Source organism: Morchella importuna, assembly GCF_003444635.1.
Source record: "Morchella importuna strain M04M26 chromosome Unknown Morimp01GS004, whole genome shotgun sequence".
Classification (NCBI taxonomy): Eukaryota; Fungi; Ascomycota; class Pezizomycetes; order Pezizales; family Morchellaceae; genus Morchella; species Morchella importuna.
In genome coordinates this window covers 178,352-199,037 of record NW_025763401.1, presented here as the reverse complement: position 1 = coordinate 199,037, position 20,686 = coordinate 178,352, and the positions used below count along the sequence as shown (strand labels likewise).

General features: G+C 49.9%; 6 protein-coding genes across 6 annotated transcripts; 3 read left to right on the top strand and 3 right to left on the bottom strand.

Moving 5' to 3' along the window:
• Window positions 1-394: 394 nt before the first annotated feature.
• LAJ45_02199 (uncharacterized protein) lies at window positions 395-2,900 on the top strand (the record flags this gene model as incomplete). The annotated part of the gene is made up of 9 exons (XM_046111791.1): window positions 395-445; window positions 516-677; window positions 758-1,236; window positions 1,294-1,325; window positions 1,402-1,410; window positions 1,465-2,193; window positions 2,260-2,630; window positions 2,759-2,822; window positions 2,878-2,900. The coding sequence occupies 9 exons, from the start codon at window positions 395-397 to the stop codon at window positions 2,898-2,900; spliced, it is 1,920 nt and encodes a 639-aa protein (XP_045974691.1).
• Window positions 2,901-3,396: 496 nt separating this feature from the next.
• Window positions 3,397-4,713, bottom strand: LAJ45_02198 (uncharacterized protein; the record flags this gene model as incomplete). The annotated part of the gene is made up of 7 exons (XM_046111790.1): window positions 3,397-3,554; window positions 3,617-3,705; window positions 3,770-3,987; window positions 4,053-4,224; window positions 4,300-4,343; window positions 4,410-4,459; window positions 4,530-4,713. 7 exons carry the CDS (start codon window positions 4,711-4,713, stop codon window positions 3,397-3,399), a joined length of 915 nt encoding a protein of 304 aa, XP_045974690.1.
• Window positions 4,714-8,246: 3,533 nt separating this feature from the next.
• Window positions 8,247-9,607, bottom strand: LAJ45_02197 (uncharacterized protein; the record flags this gene model as incomplete). Its single annotated transcript, XM_046111789.1, has 2 exons — window positions 8,247-9,155; window positions 9,605-9,607. 2 exons carry the CDS (start codon window positions 9,605-9,607, stop codon window positions 8,247-8,249), a joined length of 912 nt encoding a protein of 303 aa, XP_045974689.1.
• A 2,376-nt stretch (window positions 9,608-11,983) lies between these two features.
• LAJ45_02196 (uncharacterized protein) lies at window positions 11,984-12,919 on the bottom strand (the record flags this gene model as incomplete). The annotated part of the gene is made up of 4 exons (XM_046111788.1): window positions 11,984-12,261; window positions 12,327-12,444; window positions 12,743-12,777; window positions 12,859-12,919. 4 exons carry the CDS (start codon window positions 12,917-12,919, stop codon window positions 11,984-11,986), a joined length of 492 nt encoding a protein of 163 aa, XP_045974688.1.
• A 2,422-nt stretch (window positions 12,920-15,341) lies between these two features.
• LAJ45_02195 (uncharacterized protein) lies at window positions 15,342-16,911 on the top strand (the record flags this gene model as incomplete). The annotated part of the gene is made up of 5 exons (XM_046111787.1): window positions 15,342-15,727; window positions 15,805-15,905; window positions 15,972-16,517; window positions 16,603-16,664; window positions 16,732-16,911. The coding sequence occupies 5 exons, from the start codon at window positions 15,342-15,344 to the stop codon at window positions 16,909-16,911; spliced, it is 1,275 nt and encodes a 424-aa protein (XP_045974687.1).
• Window positions 16,912-18,559: 1,648 nt separating this feature from the next.
• LAJ45_02194 (uncharacterized protein) lies at window positions 18,560-20,566 on the top strand (the record flags this gene model as incomplete). The annotated part of the gene is made up of 2 exons (XM_046111786.1): window positions 18,560-19,417; window positions 19,613-20,566. 2 exons carry the CDS (start codon window positions 18,560-18,562, stop codon window positions 20,564-20,566), a joined length of 1,812 nt encoding a protein of 603 aa, XP_045974686.1.
• Window positions 20,567-20,686: the final 120 nt, after the last annotated feature.

Here is a 20,686-nt window from a genome sequence, read left to right as displayed (position 1 = left end):
CTTCAGGCAACCCATCTTAAGCCAATACCTGAGTGGTGGAAATTTATCAGAATCAAAGGGTGTGGGTTCATGGGGCTCAATTCAGGCGGCAGCGTTATCGTGTGTGGCTGTGTGGCTGTGTCTCCGGGGAGTGTGGGTGCCAGTAGGGATGTTAAGGACCGTGCTCTCTTAAAAGGCCCTACCCGCCTCAAACCTTCTTTTCTCTCCTTCCCATCTCTCAACCACCCTCTAGCGAGCACAACAACCTCACGTCACCCCCCGCAATTTCCCCTCCCCCGCAATTTATTTTTTTCTCACAAACAAACCATTACCACTGTTTACCGAATTGAACCCAGCCATAGTGAACCTCACGACTCTCCGCCGCTTCCTGCGGCGAGGGTCACGCCCCTACGCAATGGAGACTGCTGGCCACAGCCGGCCTACTTTCGATAGCCCAGGCTCCTCTGTACGCTCTTTCTTTTTTTGAAAAAACAAAAACAAAAACACCGAATACGTTTTTTTAACAATCTTTTTAGGATCACACCGAAAGCAAGCTACCCTGTGCGGAGAGTTACCACACAGAAGAAGATATCTATATTGCTGGAACAACATTCGCAAGCAACCACTTGGAGATGAGTGAGGATTCGGCCTTCATGCCAAGGATTTGGGCTTTGTTGGCATTTGGTTCTTTCTTGATGGTATATCCACCCCCCCGGATTTCTCTCAAGAGTAATGTGTTCAACAAGGTGTCGCAATTTCTAAAACTTTATATATATAGGTTAATATTGGAGGCCGCTTTCCCACGGGGAAGAGTGACAAGCTCACTACTACGCCTCTGATTGACGCTGTTGGGTGGACCTTGCTATACAGGTTCTTTTTTGCGGGCCGTGGTAACATTATCACGGTGACTCTTAAGGCCATTCCTCACATGTCTCTAGGCGAGAGTCGCTCGGAGGGTAAAGGTAACGCTGCGGCACCTGTTTTCATGGTGGTTGACGAAGTACTGGCAGTCGGGAGGATAACATCCTTGCCTCCATCTAATGGAGGCAAGGACGTTATCCTCTCGGGTACCAGATTTCGTCCCCCACCAGGAACTACAGCGTCGCAGCGGTGCTTGGACCCAACTCGATTTAACACAGCATCACCGTCCCAGTCGCCAGACCAACAATCTTCTAACTCGCACTCTTACTTTTCTGCTCTCCCGCTTTCCACTACAACAACAAGGAAGGAAATCGCCCAACGTCGGACTCTAAAAAGGTTTCTAGCTTCTTTGCTTGATATGTGGACATGGCTGATCATTTTTCTCGCTTCAAGTCCAATTCATACAAAGAAGCGCCGAAACAATGGTTACTATCGCTGTTACCCGCGTTTCTCTGCCCCACCCATCATCATCAACTAAAGAGAAACCCACTGCTTCAACAGAATCGCCTTGTACGTAATTCCTTGTCTGATAGGGTTAATTGCTTGGTCTAACATTATGGACAGCACATTCGCGCATTGCGCACACTACTTTGAACACCACAACCACAAACACCATTGATACGCTTTATCTCACCCTCCACATGGATCAAGTCGAAATGCCTCAACCAATAGGGGATATAGACTTCGGAGTTTGGCTCATCGATGATATGTGCGGCAACGACAACGAGACCAGGTTCAGCGAGCCTGAAGCCGCCGCTTTTGATTTCAGCCCATCCGATGATAACGACGTCCCCCATAATATGCCTGAGAATACTGCCAACGTCGCATACGATGCACGACTTGACATTAACAGGTTCATACCGGGCACAGAGATGTATCCTTCCGACGATTTCGATGGAATGGTGCAAGAAGAGGCAAATTTGAATGTTGTAGCCGATTCGACAGCGGGGATCTTCCAGATTTCGCGCGAAAACAACTCTATACAACAACAGCCTTACATTTTCCATGATAACACCTGGGACTGGGAATTTCCGATACAATCTGACAATATTTTATCCCATCCCGTGAGTCCTACATACACCGACTCATCATACAACTCGCAGCAAACCTTTACCCCACAATCGTGCGATTCACCGTTATACGAGGGCATATTCCAACCCTCACCCAACACCCCCTCACCTGATTTCCTGGACCTTGGAAACATGTTACTCAGCCAAAGTCCTCAGACTCCGTCGCCCGCCTCTGATATAGTGCTGGCTCCTCCCGAAAACTGGGTACCACCTTCACCTCTTAGTAAGCCATATCTCTACCAACTCTAGTTTCTCTTTAACTCCTGTGAAATGTACTAACAAGATTTAGACCCAGACAACAGCACGCCTGCATCTCCGGGTCTACAAACACCCCCAACTCCTCTAACTCCAGGTCCCTCCCCTCCTTCCCCTGCCATTTCATCCAACAACCGTAATGGTCGTGGATCCATCAGCAAGCCTGCCAAACGCCGCCGCCGCCCGTCAAACCCCTCCGGAGTTGTGAAGCCGCTGCGATGTGACTTTCCTGGCGACACCGATTCTTCGCCCTGCAACAAAGAATTTGACCGAAAATGCGACTTGAAGAAACATGCAAAGAGACATGTGAAGCCATTCCCCTGCAGATTCGAGGGTTGCAAGAACATCCGTGGATTCTCATCCGAGAAGGACCGTGAACGACATGAGAACTGCCTCCACAAGAAGGTGCGTCTAATGTGCACAGAGTGCAGGCATGAAACACCTAGAAAAGACAATATGAAGGATCATGTGATTAGAAAGCATGGAAGGCACGTTGTGGATGAGATCATGCTTCGCATCATGGCTGCGCCCAGGATAAGTCCAAAGCCCGATGGGGAGGAGGAGGAGGAATAGAAGTTTTATACAATCTTTTTTCAAGTATGTTCCGCCCATCTTGGAATCAATGGATCGATTACTAACATTGCCTTTTTAGATTATTTTAGCGAGCGTATCTGAATTTTTTTTTTTCATTTTTTTTTCGGTTTCGTTTTTTTTCACGGATGTTTTGGTTTTTTTCCTCATGGTTTTGCGTGTTTTGAGTTTTTTTATTTTTACATGGTTTTGATAAAAAAGTGCGATGAGTGACGATGATTGTTATTTGCTTTGATTTTGGTTTTTTTTTTTTCCGGTTTCGGAATTTTTATGTTTTGTATATCGGGTCAATAATAAACCGGGTTACAAATTCATGCTAAACGGTGGTATTCCACTGCCGTAGAACTGGAGAAAACTTGTGTTTGCTTCCTTGAGCCAAAGAACGAATGGGTTGAACAAATGATTATGTGTGCAGAGTTGTCAAGGTCGCCCTCTCTCATGCTAGGATCATGTTAGGATCCAGAGAACCGAGTGATATTAAATGAGCCAAGCCACACCAACCCTAGCCCTCCGTATAAATACAAGTACAAGTACACACACAACAACCCTTTCCATTACAGTCCCGTGTTAATTCTCGGGATCAAGCGCGCGGCCGGCAGTAGTTTGGCTTTCTGCTCGAACTGTCCTCAACAAAGATACCGCCATAAACCAGACCCTCGTTCAGGTTCGACTGCTGGTAGCCCTCATGGGCAACATCGCTCGAGGGCCCAGTTGGAAGCTTGAGAATACCAATGTGCGCTACAGACACTAATTAACACAATACCCACAGCCCAGAAGATAGCACGGATCCAAGTACTCACCTTGTCCCTTCCCGGTAGCATCATTCTCGCGAGTCTCAACAACCTTCCTGAGAGGCGCATAGTCGGCCGAGTAGTACACCGCAATCGTGCTAACCACCACCACCCCGGTCCGTCAGCATGTCTTCCTTCATCTTTTCGGGGTGAGAAAAATACTTCTTGTCCCAGTCAGTCTCAACAGCAAAGTTGTGCCACGGCCCCCCCTTCCGGAACGGCACGGAGAACAACACCTCCTCCGCCGCGCCGCCCGCCGTCGAGCTTCCCAGCCGCAGTGTCCGCGCGTCGGGGGCGGGGAGCACGGTGGCGCCGTAGGCGCTGCCCGTCTTGAGCGTCCAGACGTGGCTGCTGTAGTCGTTTGTTTCGATGAATACCAGCTATAAGGGTTGGGGTTAGAACGGCGTTCGGGGTGGGGGCAGGAGAGGGAGGGGGGGCGGAGTACCTCATATTGGTGCGAGTAGTTGAGAGGGCGGTGCGGGTCATCTTTGATGGAGAAGTGGAAGGTCGTGTGTCCACTTACGGTTGCGTCGGTGCCGTTGTTGGATTTAGGGAGGAGCTCGGAGCGGCGGAAGCCGGCTTGGGGGGTGCCGCCGGGGGCGAAGATGGAGTCGTCACTGTATTGTGGAAGAAGGGTCAGTTATCTCGGCGACATCGAGGATTGGTGGCTTTGAGGTTGGTTATATACTTACTTGATCGTGACCTCAATGGCTTTAGACCGGCTCCTCAGGTCATACTGTTATGCATTTGCGTCAGGCAAACCATCACTCAAGGAGGAATCAACGCGAATTGTCCAGCTTACCATTGACGTTTCAACTCTTGGGAACTTTGCAACATCGGACCATTTTTGGCCTATAAAATTGGTCAAAATCAATAAACCTCCCTCTATTTATATGGCCGCAATCAATTAAACTTATCATACCTGCGCCAAGAATATACTCCGCATTAAACGGCGACGCCGAAGCGCTGTTTAGGTCCGCCAATTGCGTCTTCACAGGGATCCTCCCGTCAAAGATGATTTTTGGGCTCCTCTTCTTTATAGGCGTGCCGGAGACCGCGCTGGAAAGCGCGAGGGCGGCGGTGAGGAGCGTGGTGAAGAAGGTCATCTTTGTTTTTTCTTGCGAGCGAGGTGGTTGGCGCCTTCAATTGACTCGAGAGTGAGGGTAAGAAGATCAACAAACAATAACAAGAGCGTGGGAAGATCTTTAGAGTTATATAAAGTGGCTAGTTAATATATCACGACCCTGTCTGCCCCGGATCGGATATAATGCTGGAAACCCGGGAAATTAAGTCTTCTCTGCCCTTCCTTGCTCGCACCCGTAATGGCGGTGTTGGAGCCGGTATTGTGGTTGTGTGCCGCCGGAGCGCCGGGCCGGTGATCAATGAGGAAGGATGGAAGGATTTTTTTATCTTTATTTCTGGGGGGCGGTTATCGGATGTCTAATCATACGAGATCACTCGGCCAAGGGACACGTGATCGTGTGGCTAGCTAATGTGGGATGGCGAACTTGGATTCATTTCTGTCTCTGGGTTCGACTAGTCTTTAGGCTGATCATTGATGACCTGAGCAAGGAAGAGCAATTGATAATTAAGCTTATGCTTGGTTGGGCCCGAGCAGTGATAAACGATGAAGTGCATGACTGAGTCCCAGAAAATCGATGATATGTAGCAACAGTGTTCTCAATCAAGAAACTAAACTTAACTATACATTTCTAGACCTTTAACGCGTACGCAAAGCATCTATCTCTTAAAAACCAGATAGGAACCATGAGCTGCGACTAGCTATGCACTAGTTGTCCTTAGAATCTCATAGTGAACGGTGGGCGCCAGGTATAGACATGTAGTAAATCACTCTCGCTAAGGCCTCTGATGTGCGTATTTCTAGATCTTACGGGTAATACATGGACGTATATGTACCGCCCATGAGTACATGTACTGCCACATCCCAGACTGCACCGCCGCACTCAACTGCATATTCGTGCATACAACCACAGCCCCCTCCCCGTCTATCCAAGGTTGTTAATTACGAACACAGGCACCTTGAAAATATATGTACGTACTAAGTACGTACACAGTGTTCACTTAACTTTGTAAGTAAATGTGGCCTCGATCCTGCCGCCAACACAACCAATCCGTCACGCAAAGCAAATCAAAGATGACTTACCTTTCATATTGATGATCTTCCTCTACGTAAATAGCTTTACTCAACGGCGTATTCTGAGCGGATATGTAGGCAGGCTGTCAGATTGTTCAAGTACGATGCAGATTTTTCTGATACTTGACGCCCAAACGCCAAGGTAACTGTATTCCAACCCTAACCCTCCAACTCTGTCGGCGAGCACTCACGTACCGAAAGTCATACGTATACTTGTACTCTGGTTCCTTGTGAAGTGCCGTGTTCCACTCTGAGGGGAGATCGAGAGGCGGAGGATGATGGGTCTTATACTATTCACACCAGGTGTCTTAAATAATACATCTCAATCCAACATGGCCGATACGTCAGTCCCGGATCGGACCAGCAGAAACCTCAATGTTCAGCAGACAACTATGTTGTTTTCACACTCTTAATTTGCTATCTGTTATTAGTACTGTGTCGGGACAACGAGCTTGGTTTTCTTGATTATGCGTGTTTATTTATCACGTAGCTGTGTTTTGCTATAAAAAGAGTCTGTTAATTCCTTCTGTTCTCGTTAACAATCGACCCAATCATGCAATTCGATTCTCCTCGGTCTCTTATAAAACCGCGACCTAAATATATTAACAAACTACATATGCACAATATGCACACTGGAGACATCCCCGAGAAATCTGCACTTCGGATGGCAAGGCTCCGGGGAGCCGGCGTTGACTCCGAGAAATTCAATCAATTGAGCTACCTAGGCCCTCAATTCTTTCAAAAAAAAAGTCTCTAGCTCCAACATCTCTCTGCCTCAGACCAGGCAGACCAGACTTCAAGCCTGCGAGACGTGAGTATGAGTCATGCCAAAAATAAGCCGCTCTACGTACGTCAAACCCGTCATGCCAGGGGCGCCTTCCCTCAATTCTTCAATATTGTCTTCGTGGCATTTCAAAGCCCCAACACACGCAGTTCAGTATACCCCGTTCACCTTTCTTCTACGTGTTCAGTACATCATGTAGTTAGTAATTATAACTCTTCAACAAAAAGTAGCTTCAAACCTCGAACCCCCAGTTTACAAACCTACAGGGTTCATTTGGACATGCAAGGGGGGGGGGGGAGTTACTGGGAAGTCTTCCCCCTGCCCCTGACATGTTACACAGCCGTTCCAGGACCAGGGGACATAGACGTACGGACAGCCTTCTAGAAGCTCTAAATCCCCGACCCCGGCCCCAACCCACATATTTACCTTGCATGCGCGCACATTCTGTCACGCACCACTTACCTACCTCATGACTACCCTACTCCAGTAGGTAGGTATGTGAGTATGGACCAGCAGCCAATATGCTTGCTGCAGGAGCCGCAATTGAAAGACTTATCGCATTTATCGAACCTTGTTTATGCGTCTTCTACGATTGGTTCACCTTGCAGCTAGTTGCAGTGCAAGCAATGCAGGCAGGTCACAGTGCGGTCATTTTCGGACGTCTGGCGTACTTCTACGTCTAGTGGGAAACATTATTACTACTGGCACGCATCCAACGCTTTAACGGCCATCCAACCAAACCCGGAATCATGGACAAGATTTAAAATTTCTTGATTTATTTGCTTCTTACCCCCCACACAGGCCCCATGAAATCGAGTGGCCCACACTTTACATGCAAGCTCTCTCATACTCAGCTCAGGTGTGTGGGTAGGTTACATATACACCGCATACCTGCGAGATTGGGGCAGAAAAAAGGAAAGAAAATATTGTACAAAAGAAATTATGCAGTAAATGCCAGTTATGGGGGGGTAGCTACACGCCCCCCGTACGATACAGCCGGTTCCCCCTTCCCCCCAGATAAAATAAAAAAAGAGAAGGAAAAAATGAAAATAATCCCCAGTTTCGTAAACATAACCCAAAAACAAAAGGTTTAACGCCGGATGAGAACATGAGAGAGAGCTATTGAACACATGGAGTGGTGATATAGGTGGTGATAAACGATGACGATGATGATGATAATGATATTGTTGTTGAAGAGGAGGAGGATGGTTGATGAAGCTTATACTACAGAGCTAACTACAGAAGAAGTCTTCAATTGTACCGACCACACCTGCTATGGCTGTGGTCATGGAGGAGAGGAGTGTTGGTGAGATGATGATTTTGAGTGGTGTTGATGATTGTTGAGATTGATGGGAGAGGGTGAAATATCGTAGGTCCAGCTACAATACGACATGATGATAGAGATAATCTATGCACCAATAACGTTGATGATGGTAATAATGTTGACAGTGATGCTAATGTTGACAGTGATGGCAATGGTAAGAGTAATTGTGGTGAGGATCGTGATGAGAATCTTATTAAAGATCTTCATCGTGAAGGTGGGATTGGAGTTGTTGGTTGTTTAACCCTTCTTCCTATTTCGTCTAACAGCCCTTGAAACAGTCAGCGTTGTCGTAATACTTTCATCAAGTCCCTCTCCCAGAGAACAGGTAACCTATTCAAACAAACAGAAAAAAGAAGAGAGGGAATTCAAGAAAAACTTACGGCACAGGTCGATATCTATCACCACCACCACCTATTCTTTCAATCTCTACCTTCATCTCCACCATTCGGCCCTGGATCCTCGACCTGATATCCTCTATCCTCCTACACCCTGCTCTTAGCTCCTCTATCTCTTCTGCAGTCGGTCCCATAATCACTGTTTTCTCCACTGGTATGTGTCGTGGCGCGGCTGGTGCCAGCTCAATCGCTGAGGGTTTAGGGGCGGGAGGGGCCACAGGTTTCTGGTCGACAACAATCATGACGCCGCTGAAACCCAATACCTCAGGCTCCTCGATAGCTTTCCTAGTGGGCCCACGGCTGATTAGACCGCTCTCCCACCCGCGTTCAAGATCTTGACCGCCGGCGGCGCTCCGCATCTCCAACCACTGGCCGAGCCTTCGCACCGGGCGAAACTGCTGAAACCATCTTCCGGCCAAAAGGCCCCAAGCGCTGATGCCGACAACGATAAAGCCACCCATGATTATGAGTGACAAGAGCGGTATCATGAAAGTTGAAAGAACACTCCTGATGGATGACGTCTCTCCCGGCCGATGGTGCACGGAGAGTTGCTTCTGGGCTACCAGAAAAAATAATACAAAGAATATAACTGCTTGGAGAGGACCAGTATTCCAAGTCGCCGCAGAGACTAGAGGTAAGGAAAAGGTCTTGTGAACTTGTATCTGGATTTGTTGTTTCTCCAGGTGTGGGAGACTCGGGCAAGATAAAGAGAGCAGGAGACTAATAAGGCTGTTGAGTAGAAATAGAACAAAGTACGAGAGCGAAACCAGTAAGACTGTGTCACACAGCCAGGCGATCGGATTCGTCAGGATATCGGCGGCGATATCGTTGGTCGAGGCGATAAATTGGTGGTGCCATGATGCGCCAGGCTGAGGTAGTTCCTGATGTATCTACTTGCGTCAGGACAAATTGACCAACAGGACTCACGACGAAGCTGACAGGGCAGAACGCTACCACTCCCCCCCTCCCCTGTGGGGCAGTAAAAAAATACGGGGGAATGGATAAGCAGAAACATAGCGATCCATAGGATGGGGCGCAGATTCATACGTGCAGAGAAGGTATCCACATGGTAGAGAACCACAGGCTACCAAAGGACCGATGCAGACGAATATAGGATCGCTGCCAACGACGCGCAGAGACGGGGCCAGCAATGATAGGTCAAGCACAAACTTGCCTACTAACAATGTGACCGGGGGTAAAGAGGGCTTGCCGCGCACCAAAAAAAGAAGACACAAAATAAAACAAAAGCCCAAAGCAAGCTAGGGGGGAGACGCTCCACCAAAAGGGAGAGAGAGGAAAAAACAGAGAGAGAAAGAGAGAAAAGGACTTTTGCTCTTACCATATTATTGTCACTTCTGCGGTGGTCTATGGCCGTAAAGGCCCTCCAGATAAGCAGGCCCCTCATCAAAAACGGCTGACTTAACAATCCTGAAAACCGTCCACTGGGTACTCTGTCGGGAAACACTGAAGAAAACGCAAGTACCATAATCTCGAGCGAACCAGAATTCCCTCAGTGGAAAGAACCCTCCCCAAAAACTGCCTAAACTAAATTAACACGACGTTTTGTAATTAATTGGGAAAACGAGAAAATCCGGATGAAAGTAAGTCGGTAAACACCGGTACCGGTAGACTGTTAAAAAAGAGAGACTAAGTTCTATTGTAATATTGCAATTGTACAGACCTGCATGCTATGCTCCGGGGGCCAGAGTGTGCCCAGGGTCGCCGTCGCGTGTTAAGTAATTTCTGTAGTAAAACAAAAATCCGTCCTCTGCGACTTTCTGATTCATCGACATCAAACAACCACGACATACTGACACGTGTTTTGAGTTTTTAGGTAGCTTAGTGAGACCGTATATACGAGGTTCGCTGGCCAGAGAGATATTTAAGACATCAGGACAAAAAGGGCCATCGTTGAACTAGGCGCCGGATCTCATCGACAAGATCACTCGTTGATAGGAGCTGCTTTTCCGCATTCGTAAATTGTTTGCCAGTGGAAAAAAACGAATCTAGCGATGAAGGGTCCAAGGAATCGAACCTCACAGGCAGGCGTATCGGCTGTAGTACTACATGGAGTTATCATGCGGCTCAATTGCCACCCCGGAATGGTTCTTGGACCGTGAGTCAAGGGGGATAACAGCATCTTGCAAGTTGAAAGCCGGAACGTCATTGCATTTTGCTCTTCTAAAGTAGTAATACTGTACTCGTACATCAAGCACACGCAGAGTAATCCCGGCTCCTATGGGCTCGACGAACACGTTGACCAAGCGCCTATTATTGGCAAAGATGAGGGGGTAGGTAGGACGTAGGGCAGTTGCAACTCCTGTTCCTGCCTGCCTGCCTAATGTCTGAATTTGAGGACATCTACCAACTCAAATAACTTCCGGCTGGATGCAATTGTCAAATAATTGGGGACAATTGGGGATCTGCATCTAAACATGAAACTGAAGATGATAACGCATACCTAAGCGAATGCTATTGTCGCGAGCTTGTTTGATTGTGGGGACTAAATTCGGGTTTGGGACCGTTTAGTTGGCTAATCCAAGCGTGAAACCGATCGTCATGGAGTTTTGGAATAACCCCACAAACAAGTAAAGTGCTGTCCGGGATTAATTAGTTCCGTGTCTTGCAACACAAGCTATTTAGTTACACATTTGTTGTAGCTACTATTAATTACACACAACCGAGCCCCATGAACTTAGACTACGTACTCTAAAGTTATTTTGATCGGATTTCTAACAATTGCAATACGGTCCATCCGTAAGGCCAATTGTCACTATCACCCGTCACATGAGATATAAAATCCGGTCAATACTAATTGTCCTCAGTGCGGAAGCTCCCAGAAGTCAATCGATATTTTGGATAATATAACTCCTATCACAGGCACTGTAGACGTAGAGAGCCTCGACCAGCGACGTAAGGGCGGGAAAGCCCCCGTGTGAAGTTCAAGGGTTCTCGGCGAAGGCTCTCTCAATGACGGGTATTATTGGAGAGCTTGTCGGTAAGACTCGGCACATTGCCGGCATGATTGCATTCTTTTTCCTTTTTTTCCTTTTGGAGTGGGGTTGAATCCATCAGAATAAGCCTTCCTTAAGCCATAGGTTAAGAAAACCGACATCTCCCATGTAGCATGTAGGAGCTCTTCATTTTTTGTTTTTTTCTGTCCTCCATACCTTTACTTTTTTTGAAGTCATCCAGTAAGGTACCTCACGCAGTCCGGGTACTGGGGCTGCACAGTACCCATCTAAGAGCTGATCTTCCATCTCAACTCAAGTTCCTCGGGCTTGACGATCCAATAAGTAGCCATGTCTTCCCGGCTAAATACTCATTTGAGTACCTACAGAAAGGCTAGTCATGCTCCGATACCAATATCAGTGCACCTACCCTCGTCTCTACTCTATCTTGCCTATGATGGAATCTGCGAAGAGGTAGGTGCTCTGCTCTAGAGTAGAGTACTCTACTCTAGGGCACTCTAAAGTAGCATATGCAGCTAAATATCCACGAGTAATGATTTGGCAAATGAAGCTCGAAGGCGGAAAGCCCAAATTGACGCTCCAATAATGATATCCAGCTTCTTAGTAGTCCATGTGAATGCTTCTCCACAAAAGCTCCATGCTTTTTTTCGAGGCCTTACATATGGTATTTGGGCAGAACCCCCACGCACATAGTCCAACCACATACATACATGTAAAAATGTAGATATGTAGGCACTTTTAAGCTACTACGAGCAGAGTGCTCTTAATCCCCGTACGTCCGTCCCAACATAAGTCCAAAATAGATCACGTGGTAGGTGCGCGGGAAGCATACAGCCCAGAACAGAGAGAAGTGACCGATCGGACGTTCCATCAGATAAATTGGCGGAGATTCCGATCAGAATCGGCTCGATGTTTGAAACGATCCGCCGGGCGTGATTGGGCATGCTATTTTCCGCGCGATCCTTGGCGAGAGACTCGATCCGATTGAAATGATTTTTCCCGGATAACTCGACATGTTTGGTACCTGTTGTAGATATCAGGACTAAAGAAAATGCTTCCACTTTTTTTTTTCGAGTTACTGGGCATTACGCATAACACCGATGAAATGGAATATGTTGCAAGTTCCAATTCCGCTGGATAATTGATATTTCACCACGTAAAACACGGCGAACGGAGGAAGAGACCAGGAAGCCTCCGGCGAGGCCCGCTATTTGATGATAGGAATAGTAAACTTGAAAAAACTCTTGTACGTAGTCGTCTCCGGAAACATTCAGAAATTTCAGAACTGCCCGACCTGGATCGGTCAGTTGCCTTGAGAATCGTTTTTCTTCCGACTGTGTTTTGAGTGGTGGATTTAAGGCCTCGTTTGCAGTAAGTATGTAGAAGATTGATTTTTCGAACAAGCAAGGTGGTCATATTTTCGTTTTGCGTTTTTGTTTTTCCCCTAAAAGTGCTCACACCCTATTGAGAACCAGGTCGTGTGCCGGTTAGGTAAGGCTGTAGACCTCAAAGAATTCCAGTTCATGCAGTCGGTCAGAAACTGTCTCCCTCCACACAAACAGACATCAGCAGAAGGTGACAAGGAATCAAATGCCAGGCAGCTTAGGGCTCAAGACATTACCAGGACACTGGATCGGAAAAAACACTGTATCGCGAATGACATCGAGATCTCGTCCCAACATGCAGAACGACCAACCCCGCAACCTAACCCCCGCACTTGGCTCAGTCGAAAAATTCGGATGATTCGCGACTCCCGTTGTCAGAATATTTGAAATCCGACGGTGGGGCAACAAAAAAGCAACGCGTTTGCCTAGTGCAAGTTTTTTAGCGCTATCCGAGTGATACATTGTGACCAGCCGAGGTTTTGCAAAACCACGCGGGTCTGGCACCCTTACCCGCATAACGATTCTAGCCAGACAGCGGCCACATGGATTGCAATCTGTGCAGCAGACATCTGGATAAGATTAACGAGATGGGTAAATGTAACCAACCCGCCTGTCATTGCTCGAGTGCGTGAGCCCTACACTGCGTGGGGTTGCGTCAAGATGCGGAGGATACGCATCCTATATTTGATTCTCCGGTAGAGTTAGTGCAAAGCACGCTCGTATTCGAGAAAACAAAAAGTGACAGGTTCAAGGCACATGCTCTGCTTGGAGCTCCTACTCTGCTCTTCTCTCGACAAATCAGCACAAAGGTAACTAGAAGTAGGATATAAATCTCCTATGAGAATACATACTCGCCTTGTAGGAACATGGTCTCGGAGAAGTGGGTTCTAGAGTCTGCTCCGTGTTTCTCATAGAGAAGGCTAATGCGTGAATTGATGATTGTGTGTATCACTATGCATAATGACGTATGAACATGAGTGCGCAATGTATGTATCTGTTAGCGTGACCTCTGTGAAGAAAGTGAAGAAAGGACCCTTCTTGAAGTTTGAAATGTCTCTTGGATGCGAGTGATCAACGTCTGTATCACTCACCTTATCAATCAGCCCAAGCAGCCATTGACACAAACGGTGGCTGCTAATTCCATGTTCGTCTATCTAGATCTATCGATCCCTTGATCTGGTCCAGGCAGTCCAGATGTCGGATCTGAGGTTTCACTTTGACGGAACCTTGAGACGAAAGTTGGGATGAACGATGATGATGGACGTTGATGACATCCTCATCGGTGGGATCCTGGCGGTGGTTTGGATCAGAGGGATGAGAGGGGTTCATCGTCTCAGAATCTTATATACGCGCACGTCATCGAGAAAGAGCACGACGCAAATTAAAGCCACTTTGCGAGTTTCGTTTCTTGAATTGTGGCTAAACCTTATTTACACTCACTCATATCCCTAAGCGCCTTGAAGTGCAATACGTCAACCATGCAAACCCGTACCGAACCTTATCTCGGCCATTGTTTCGGAGCCGGGTTCTGGGAAGCTGCCTAGATACATGTTCCCTGACTACTCTGGCAAATAGAGTAAGTGCTAAAATTTGGGATAGATATATCTATCAAATCTGCTAGCATAGTTGAAGGCAGTAACGCCGTCATCTCCATCACCAAGAAAGCCTTGCAGTAGCGATCCTAAATAATTCGTAATCGCAAAAATCGCATCTCGACCAAAGATTCCTGCACGTGTAGATGGGTGGTCATTGCGAGGGAGACGTACGCACACATGCGGAGCTCGGCCTTTGAGATTCCAGGTGCGCTCTTCGGCTGCTTGTGTTCCCGGATGTCAGATACCTGAATGTATGTAAAAGTAATCATCATGAGTGGCACTGGGTGTAGGGTACGGCATATATATGAAGGCTGGGGGGATCATATGCAGGATTTGGTTGTCATTGCAGTTGGGCTTTAATTCATAACTAGATGTGTTTGGAGCCTTTCTAGGTAGAGTAGAGACTGGCTACCTGCTACTGTAGGTATCGATCGGCCAATGATAGGAGTGCAGGCTTCGTTACTACATACTCGAGACTGCCAATGCCGGATCGTGGCGGTGTTTTGGGGGCTCACACAAGCCACAAGCTAGCTCGTTACGTGCTTGTGCTCGCCCTCTCTGCGGCTCTCTCCTATCAGCGTTCTCTGTTCGGCATCGGGCCATAAGTACAGCCACAGTCCACAATCCACAGTCCACAACCCTCAATCCTCAATCCCACCCCCCCGAAACATCTCTCTCTCTCTTCAATTTGTTTTACATCATAGGGCAGACAATAATCAATGTCATGAATCTCTATCACCATCCATGATCTATCCAATAGCCCCCCCCAACACATCCCACGTTTTTGGGGGCGTCCGCTTCTCGGCACGCACTCCGAAAGGGTGGAAGCTGAGCAGACAGGGGATGATCGCCCGCTAAAGGCATTCCAGGCTTCAAATTTCCCGTCAAAGAGAAGCTTATCAATTGTCTTGTAAGGGCTTCTTTTCTCTCCTCCTCGACCCTTCATTCTATTCTATCTAAGAGGTGTGTATGATATCTACTTCACCGTCCTCTCTCCCCTCCTCCTCCTTTCCCCCCTCTTCCTCCTCCTCCTTGTTACGGCCCCCACAACGCCCACACTAACAAAGCCTGGGCACAGTACATACCCCAACATCAACCCCGCAAATTTAAAGACATAAGGAAAAATGTCGGGCATCACCTCCAGTTCCGTGATCGAACTCCACAACATCTCAACCTCCCCCACAAGCGACCCCGAGAACCCTCGCTCCGTCGTGGACCCCTTCAGTCTATCCGTCGGGATAAAGTCCGACGAAGAGATCTCCACGCTCACCGCGCGACACCGCAAGAATGCCTCCCGATGGCCATACACCGGCGGCCGCCTCCTCGGCCGCGGCGCCGTGACCGTCGCCGACCCGCAGGCGCCCCCGATGCCAAAGGTAAAACAGAAGATCGATGTCAAGGGCATCAAGGAGTTCTACGAGAGCCAGAACGAGTCAATCCAGCAGCTGCTGAAGCCCGTGGAGGACCATGTCCGGGAGGCCAAGGAGGAGCATGGCGACAACAGGATAAGGTGTGTTGCCAAGATAGAAAGCCCGCGGGCGCTGTATTAGTTGCCGGCGGTGGTTGATGGTGATGCCCGTGAAACAGATACCTTATCGCCGTCAACGGCTCGTTCGCCGCGAACATCGTTCTCGCCATCCTGCAACTGTACGGAGCCATAGCGTCGGGCTCCCTCTCCCTGTTCACAAGTTAGTCGCATCCCCGCTCTCCCCTGCCTGATCGCGAGTGCCGTGATGTTAACCCCGCGACCACAGCCATGGCCGACTCAATCTTCGACCCGCTCTCCAACCTCTTGCTGATCCTCTCCCATCGCGCCGTCAACAAAGTCGACGCCAACCGCTTCCCCTCCGGAAAGGCGCGCATCGAGACCGCCGGGAACATCCTCTTCTGCTTCCTGATGTGCGCCGTCTCGCTGATCCTCATTGTCATGTCCGCGCGCGACATCGCCGCACACAACGACAGCGAGGAGACCACCGGCTTCCATCTCCCCTCCATCATCGCCGTCGGCGTTGCCTTCGGCACAAAGTTCACGCTGTTCCTCTACTGCTGGAGTCTGCGCAACACGTACTCGCAGGTGCGCATCCTCTGGGAGGACCACAGGAACGACCTGTTCATCAACGGGTTTGGTATCCTCACCTCCGTCGGCGGTAGCAAGCTGCGCTGGTGGATCGACCCCGCGGGCGCCATCGTGCTCAGTTTCTTGATCCTTGGACTGTGGAGCAAGACGGCGTATGGCGAGTTTATGTTGTTGATTGGCGTCAGCGCGGACAACAGCATGCTGAGACTGATCACTTATATCTGTAAGCCCCCCCCAATCCCCGCCCCCCCTTTTCCCAACACCTGATGTGTGGACAAGGTCAGCTAACAGACGTACGATACGTGTAGCCATGACCCACTCGGACCAAATCACGCAGATCGACACCGTCCGCGCCTACCACAGCGGCCCTGTAAGCGCTCTCCTTTCCTTTCCTTTCTTTGTCTTGCTCGCTTAGCGCCCTGCTGACAGAGAGACAGAGAATCATCGTCGAAGTCGACATTGTGATGTGCGCAAACTCGTCGCTCCGCGTAACCCACGATGTCGCGGAAGAGCTCCAGATTAAGCTCGAGAGCCTCCCCGATGTGGAGCGGGCCTACGTGCATGTTGACTATGAGACCAGCCACAAGCCCGAGCACTTCCTCAAGAAGGAGTTGTAGAGAGAAAAGTAAAGTAGAAGAAAGAATGGGTCCAGGTTCGCACTGGATGATTGGTGGTATGGTATGGTATGGTATGGGGACTGTCGAGTTGTTTTTCGATGTCTCTTTTGTAATCCCGTTTCTTGAATCCTTTGTCCATTTTCTTCTTTTTTTATTCGTCCTTTTTTATCGTCTGTAAAGAAGGCCGTACGACGGCGGCGACGTTTATGTTTTTTCATTCTCCTGTGTCGATACCTTTAGCTCTCCCCCACTAGCTGCTGCCCTCCACTTGGTTAATACCGCGACCACCGCAACGGGTCCAAAGTGCAAGTGCACAAAAAAAAAGAAAAAAAAGTAATATTTCCCCGTGCACCCTATTCAAAAGTCAAAACCGTGCACCGCGCGGCCCAGCGAGCGCAGTTGGGTATATATGCCCACGCATGTACCAACCCGCCATATATATCATTAGTGGAGTGACATTCGCCCCCCACAAACTCCCGACGCATCGGATGGCGCCGGGGACGTGGGGGGTGAATTGGGCCGGGGAGGCTTGCCGAGCTTTAGCCGAGAGGGAAAGGGTCGGGAATGTTAGGATGGGAATTGCATAGTATCTATCTGCAAGATTTACAGTACTCTATGCCTGGGGGGCGGAGGGGTTTTTTTGTTAGTAGAATAGTAGGATGGGGGTGGTATTTGTGTGGTGGGTTGGTTACTTGGCTGGTTGGTTGGTTGGTTGGTTGGTTGGTTGCACGGTGGGTTTCAGTTTCGGGGGAATGGAATGGGTGGTTATGGTTATGGCTATGGGGTAACAAGAGCACTATTTTACTTTGCTTGTATCAAGAGGTCGCGAGTACTCGAGATGGAAGCCTTGTGGTAGTGTGAATCCATCAGAAGATACATACTCACTCATTTTCTTCTATTCTCTTCCCTTTCTATCTTTATATGTCCATGAGCCAGTCACCCTCGCAAGAAGCGTTCACGGCTGGCAGGCATCACCACAGAGCCATTCCCCCCAACCTACGACCCCAACCCACCCCCAAAACGACGAAACCCACAGCTGGAAGAGAAAATCCGCTTGGGGCTCTCGTTAGGCCACATACAGTTCCAAGAGACAGCAGTTATCCGGTTAGGATATGTGGTCGCAGCTCGCTGACCACATGTTGTCACAAACCAGCTATCTGATAAAAAAGAGTAGAGTCTCGACTCGTAAACCTCTTCCCAGTCATCTCCACTCCCATACCGGCATCAGCTCTGCGGCCGATGTTCTCTCGTGCAGCGGCCCTCCCTGAAACACTTCCACTCACGCCTCATCACTCGACAAATGTGGACGGGAGTCATCAACTATCACTCACACCGGTTGTCTGGTGGAACCAATGATTCCCAATACATGTTTCCCCCCCCCCACGGACAGGACAAAGAAACATCGCACAGCACCATTGTCGAGCAACCGCAACGCCTTTGTCAGCATGGCTATCTCTTTGTCCGGGGAGAGTCTTTGTTTGCTGATTGCGATATAGGAACTGTGCACGCCTCACACTGAGTCTCTGGGTCTGTTGGTTTTCGACTAATTTCAGGGTGCACGATAACTTCCCAAGTCTAGCATATATCTATCACCTCCACAACTCCACCCGCATTAGAAGTCTCCTTACCCCCCGCCCCCTCACCCTCAATGGCCCCTAAAAACAAAGCCCCCCCCGCGGTGCCCGTCGCCGTCGTCGACCGCGTCCGCACAGACGGCCGCCTCGTAGCAAGCTTCGCCGACGACTCCGAAGAAGAAATCCGCAACGGCTCTCACACCACCGCGGCCCGAAAGGCCGCCTACTGGGGCGTGCGCGCCATGTCCAAAACCACTGCCCGCGCCGCCCATAACGCCAAGCTCGAAAAGCTGCGTACCGTTATCCGCAGACGCCTGCGCAGCCCCTTATTCCTGGCCCACCTCGCCAACGTCACCGCCCCCGCGCAGCAGGTTGTAGGCGCCCACTATGGGCCCCGTGGTAGCATCCGTCCCGGCCGCCACAACAACGTGTGGAAGTTCCGCTCGGATTATGGGCCCGCGACGGTGAAGCGGAAAACATTCGTTGTCAAGACGTTGGGGCGGGATCCGGGAAGGACAGTGGCCGACTTTTACAATGAGGAGCTGACGCAGCGGATCATGTATTATAAGAACGTTATACCAGTGCCGCGAGTGTTGTTTGGGCAGACACCTGGGTTTGGGAATGGGCTGGCCGAGTGTGGGGTGCCGCAGCAGACGGTGATGGTGATGGAGGATATAAAGGGGAGGCGGTTTACTGGAAACATGGACGGGTGGAGCTTGAGGAAGAAGAACCAGTTCTGTATGCAGCTTGCGGGGATAAGGGTGCATCTGCTGCAGATGCGGTCGACGCACATTGGCTCGATGAACTCGGTCATTGGGCTGCCGAACCCGGTGCGGGTTCCGGGCGATTGCACATTTCATCGCGACAGGCCGATTGTGGAGGGGAATGTGAGCGGCGAGATGAGAGACTACACGCAGTATGCGAATGGACGAGTAAGAACTGCCCGGCGTGTGTCCTTTTCTGTCTTTTGCATCATTGGCTGTCTTTCCAGCCATTGGTTGCGGGAGTCTCGTTCTTGTCTCTTTGGTTATTGGCTGTCTTTCAGCAACCCTTTCCTGTCTTTGCGATCATTAGCTGTCTTCCCGATCATTGCTAACAGCAATCTCCCCCCTTTTTTTCCTCTCCAGGACGTACAGCGCACCTCAGACGGCGCCTACGCCCACGGCCCCTACGCCACCACCATCGAATTCGTCGCCTCCTGCCTCGAGCGCGAGCGCCTCTACTGGGCCGGCCACGACACCGCCGCCGCCGATGCCCCCGGTGGCACTGGCCTCACGGGCGCCCAACGTGCCATTTGGCTCACACGCGTCGGCGTCCTCCAAGGCTATTTTGCCAAACGCGCCGCCGACCGCCTCGCCGCGCCCCCCGACCCCCCCGAAACAGGCAACTACCGGTTCTGCCACCGCGACCTCGACCGCGGCCGCAACATCATGGTGCGCGGCACAAAGATCGTGGCCATTCTCGACTGGGAAAACTCAAGCTATCTCCCGCTCAGCGAGGCCTTCGAGGGCCTGAATAGGAACGAGGAATCTCTCGTAGCAACGGAGTTGCGGACGAACCTGATGGCGACGGCCGCGGGTAATCCCGCCCTCACACCCACCCTCCCCCAGGAGGCCATCAGCACCAACGCCGGGTACCACGACTACGCCGAGGGCCCTGGTAGCGACTACGACTCCGACCTTGCGCTCGAAGGCGTGCGCATGTACGGTGACTCTGACGGCGGCGACTACGACTCGGAAGACGAGAACAAGCAGGTTCCCATGCGCAATCCAGACCCCTATGAGGAGCCGGGTATCGCGATACCTACTCATATGCCGCCATATGACTGGTGGAACGACTTTATCTCGCCGAAGGTGGGACTGTTTGTGTTTTCGTGGCTGATGGAGCAGGTAAATTTGTGTCTGGGCGGCCCGTACGATCATCCGGATATGCAGCTGGTGATGGAGAGCTTGACGGATAGGAATGCGCTGCTCAAGTATTGCACGAGCAAGCAGATTGATCCATTGCTGCCGTTTCCGGCGGCGACGGAGGAGGACGTGAAGATGCTGATTAGGGAGTTTCCGGATGAGACCAATATGTAGCCATAGGCTCTATGAACTGTCTTCTTTAGTCAGTTATCTGGTATATAATTCGTGGTGGTGGTGGTGGTGGTGATGGTGGTGGTGCTGGCGGTGGTGAGATCTAGTTAAAACGGATATCAA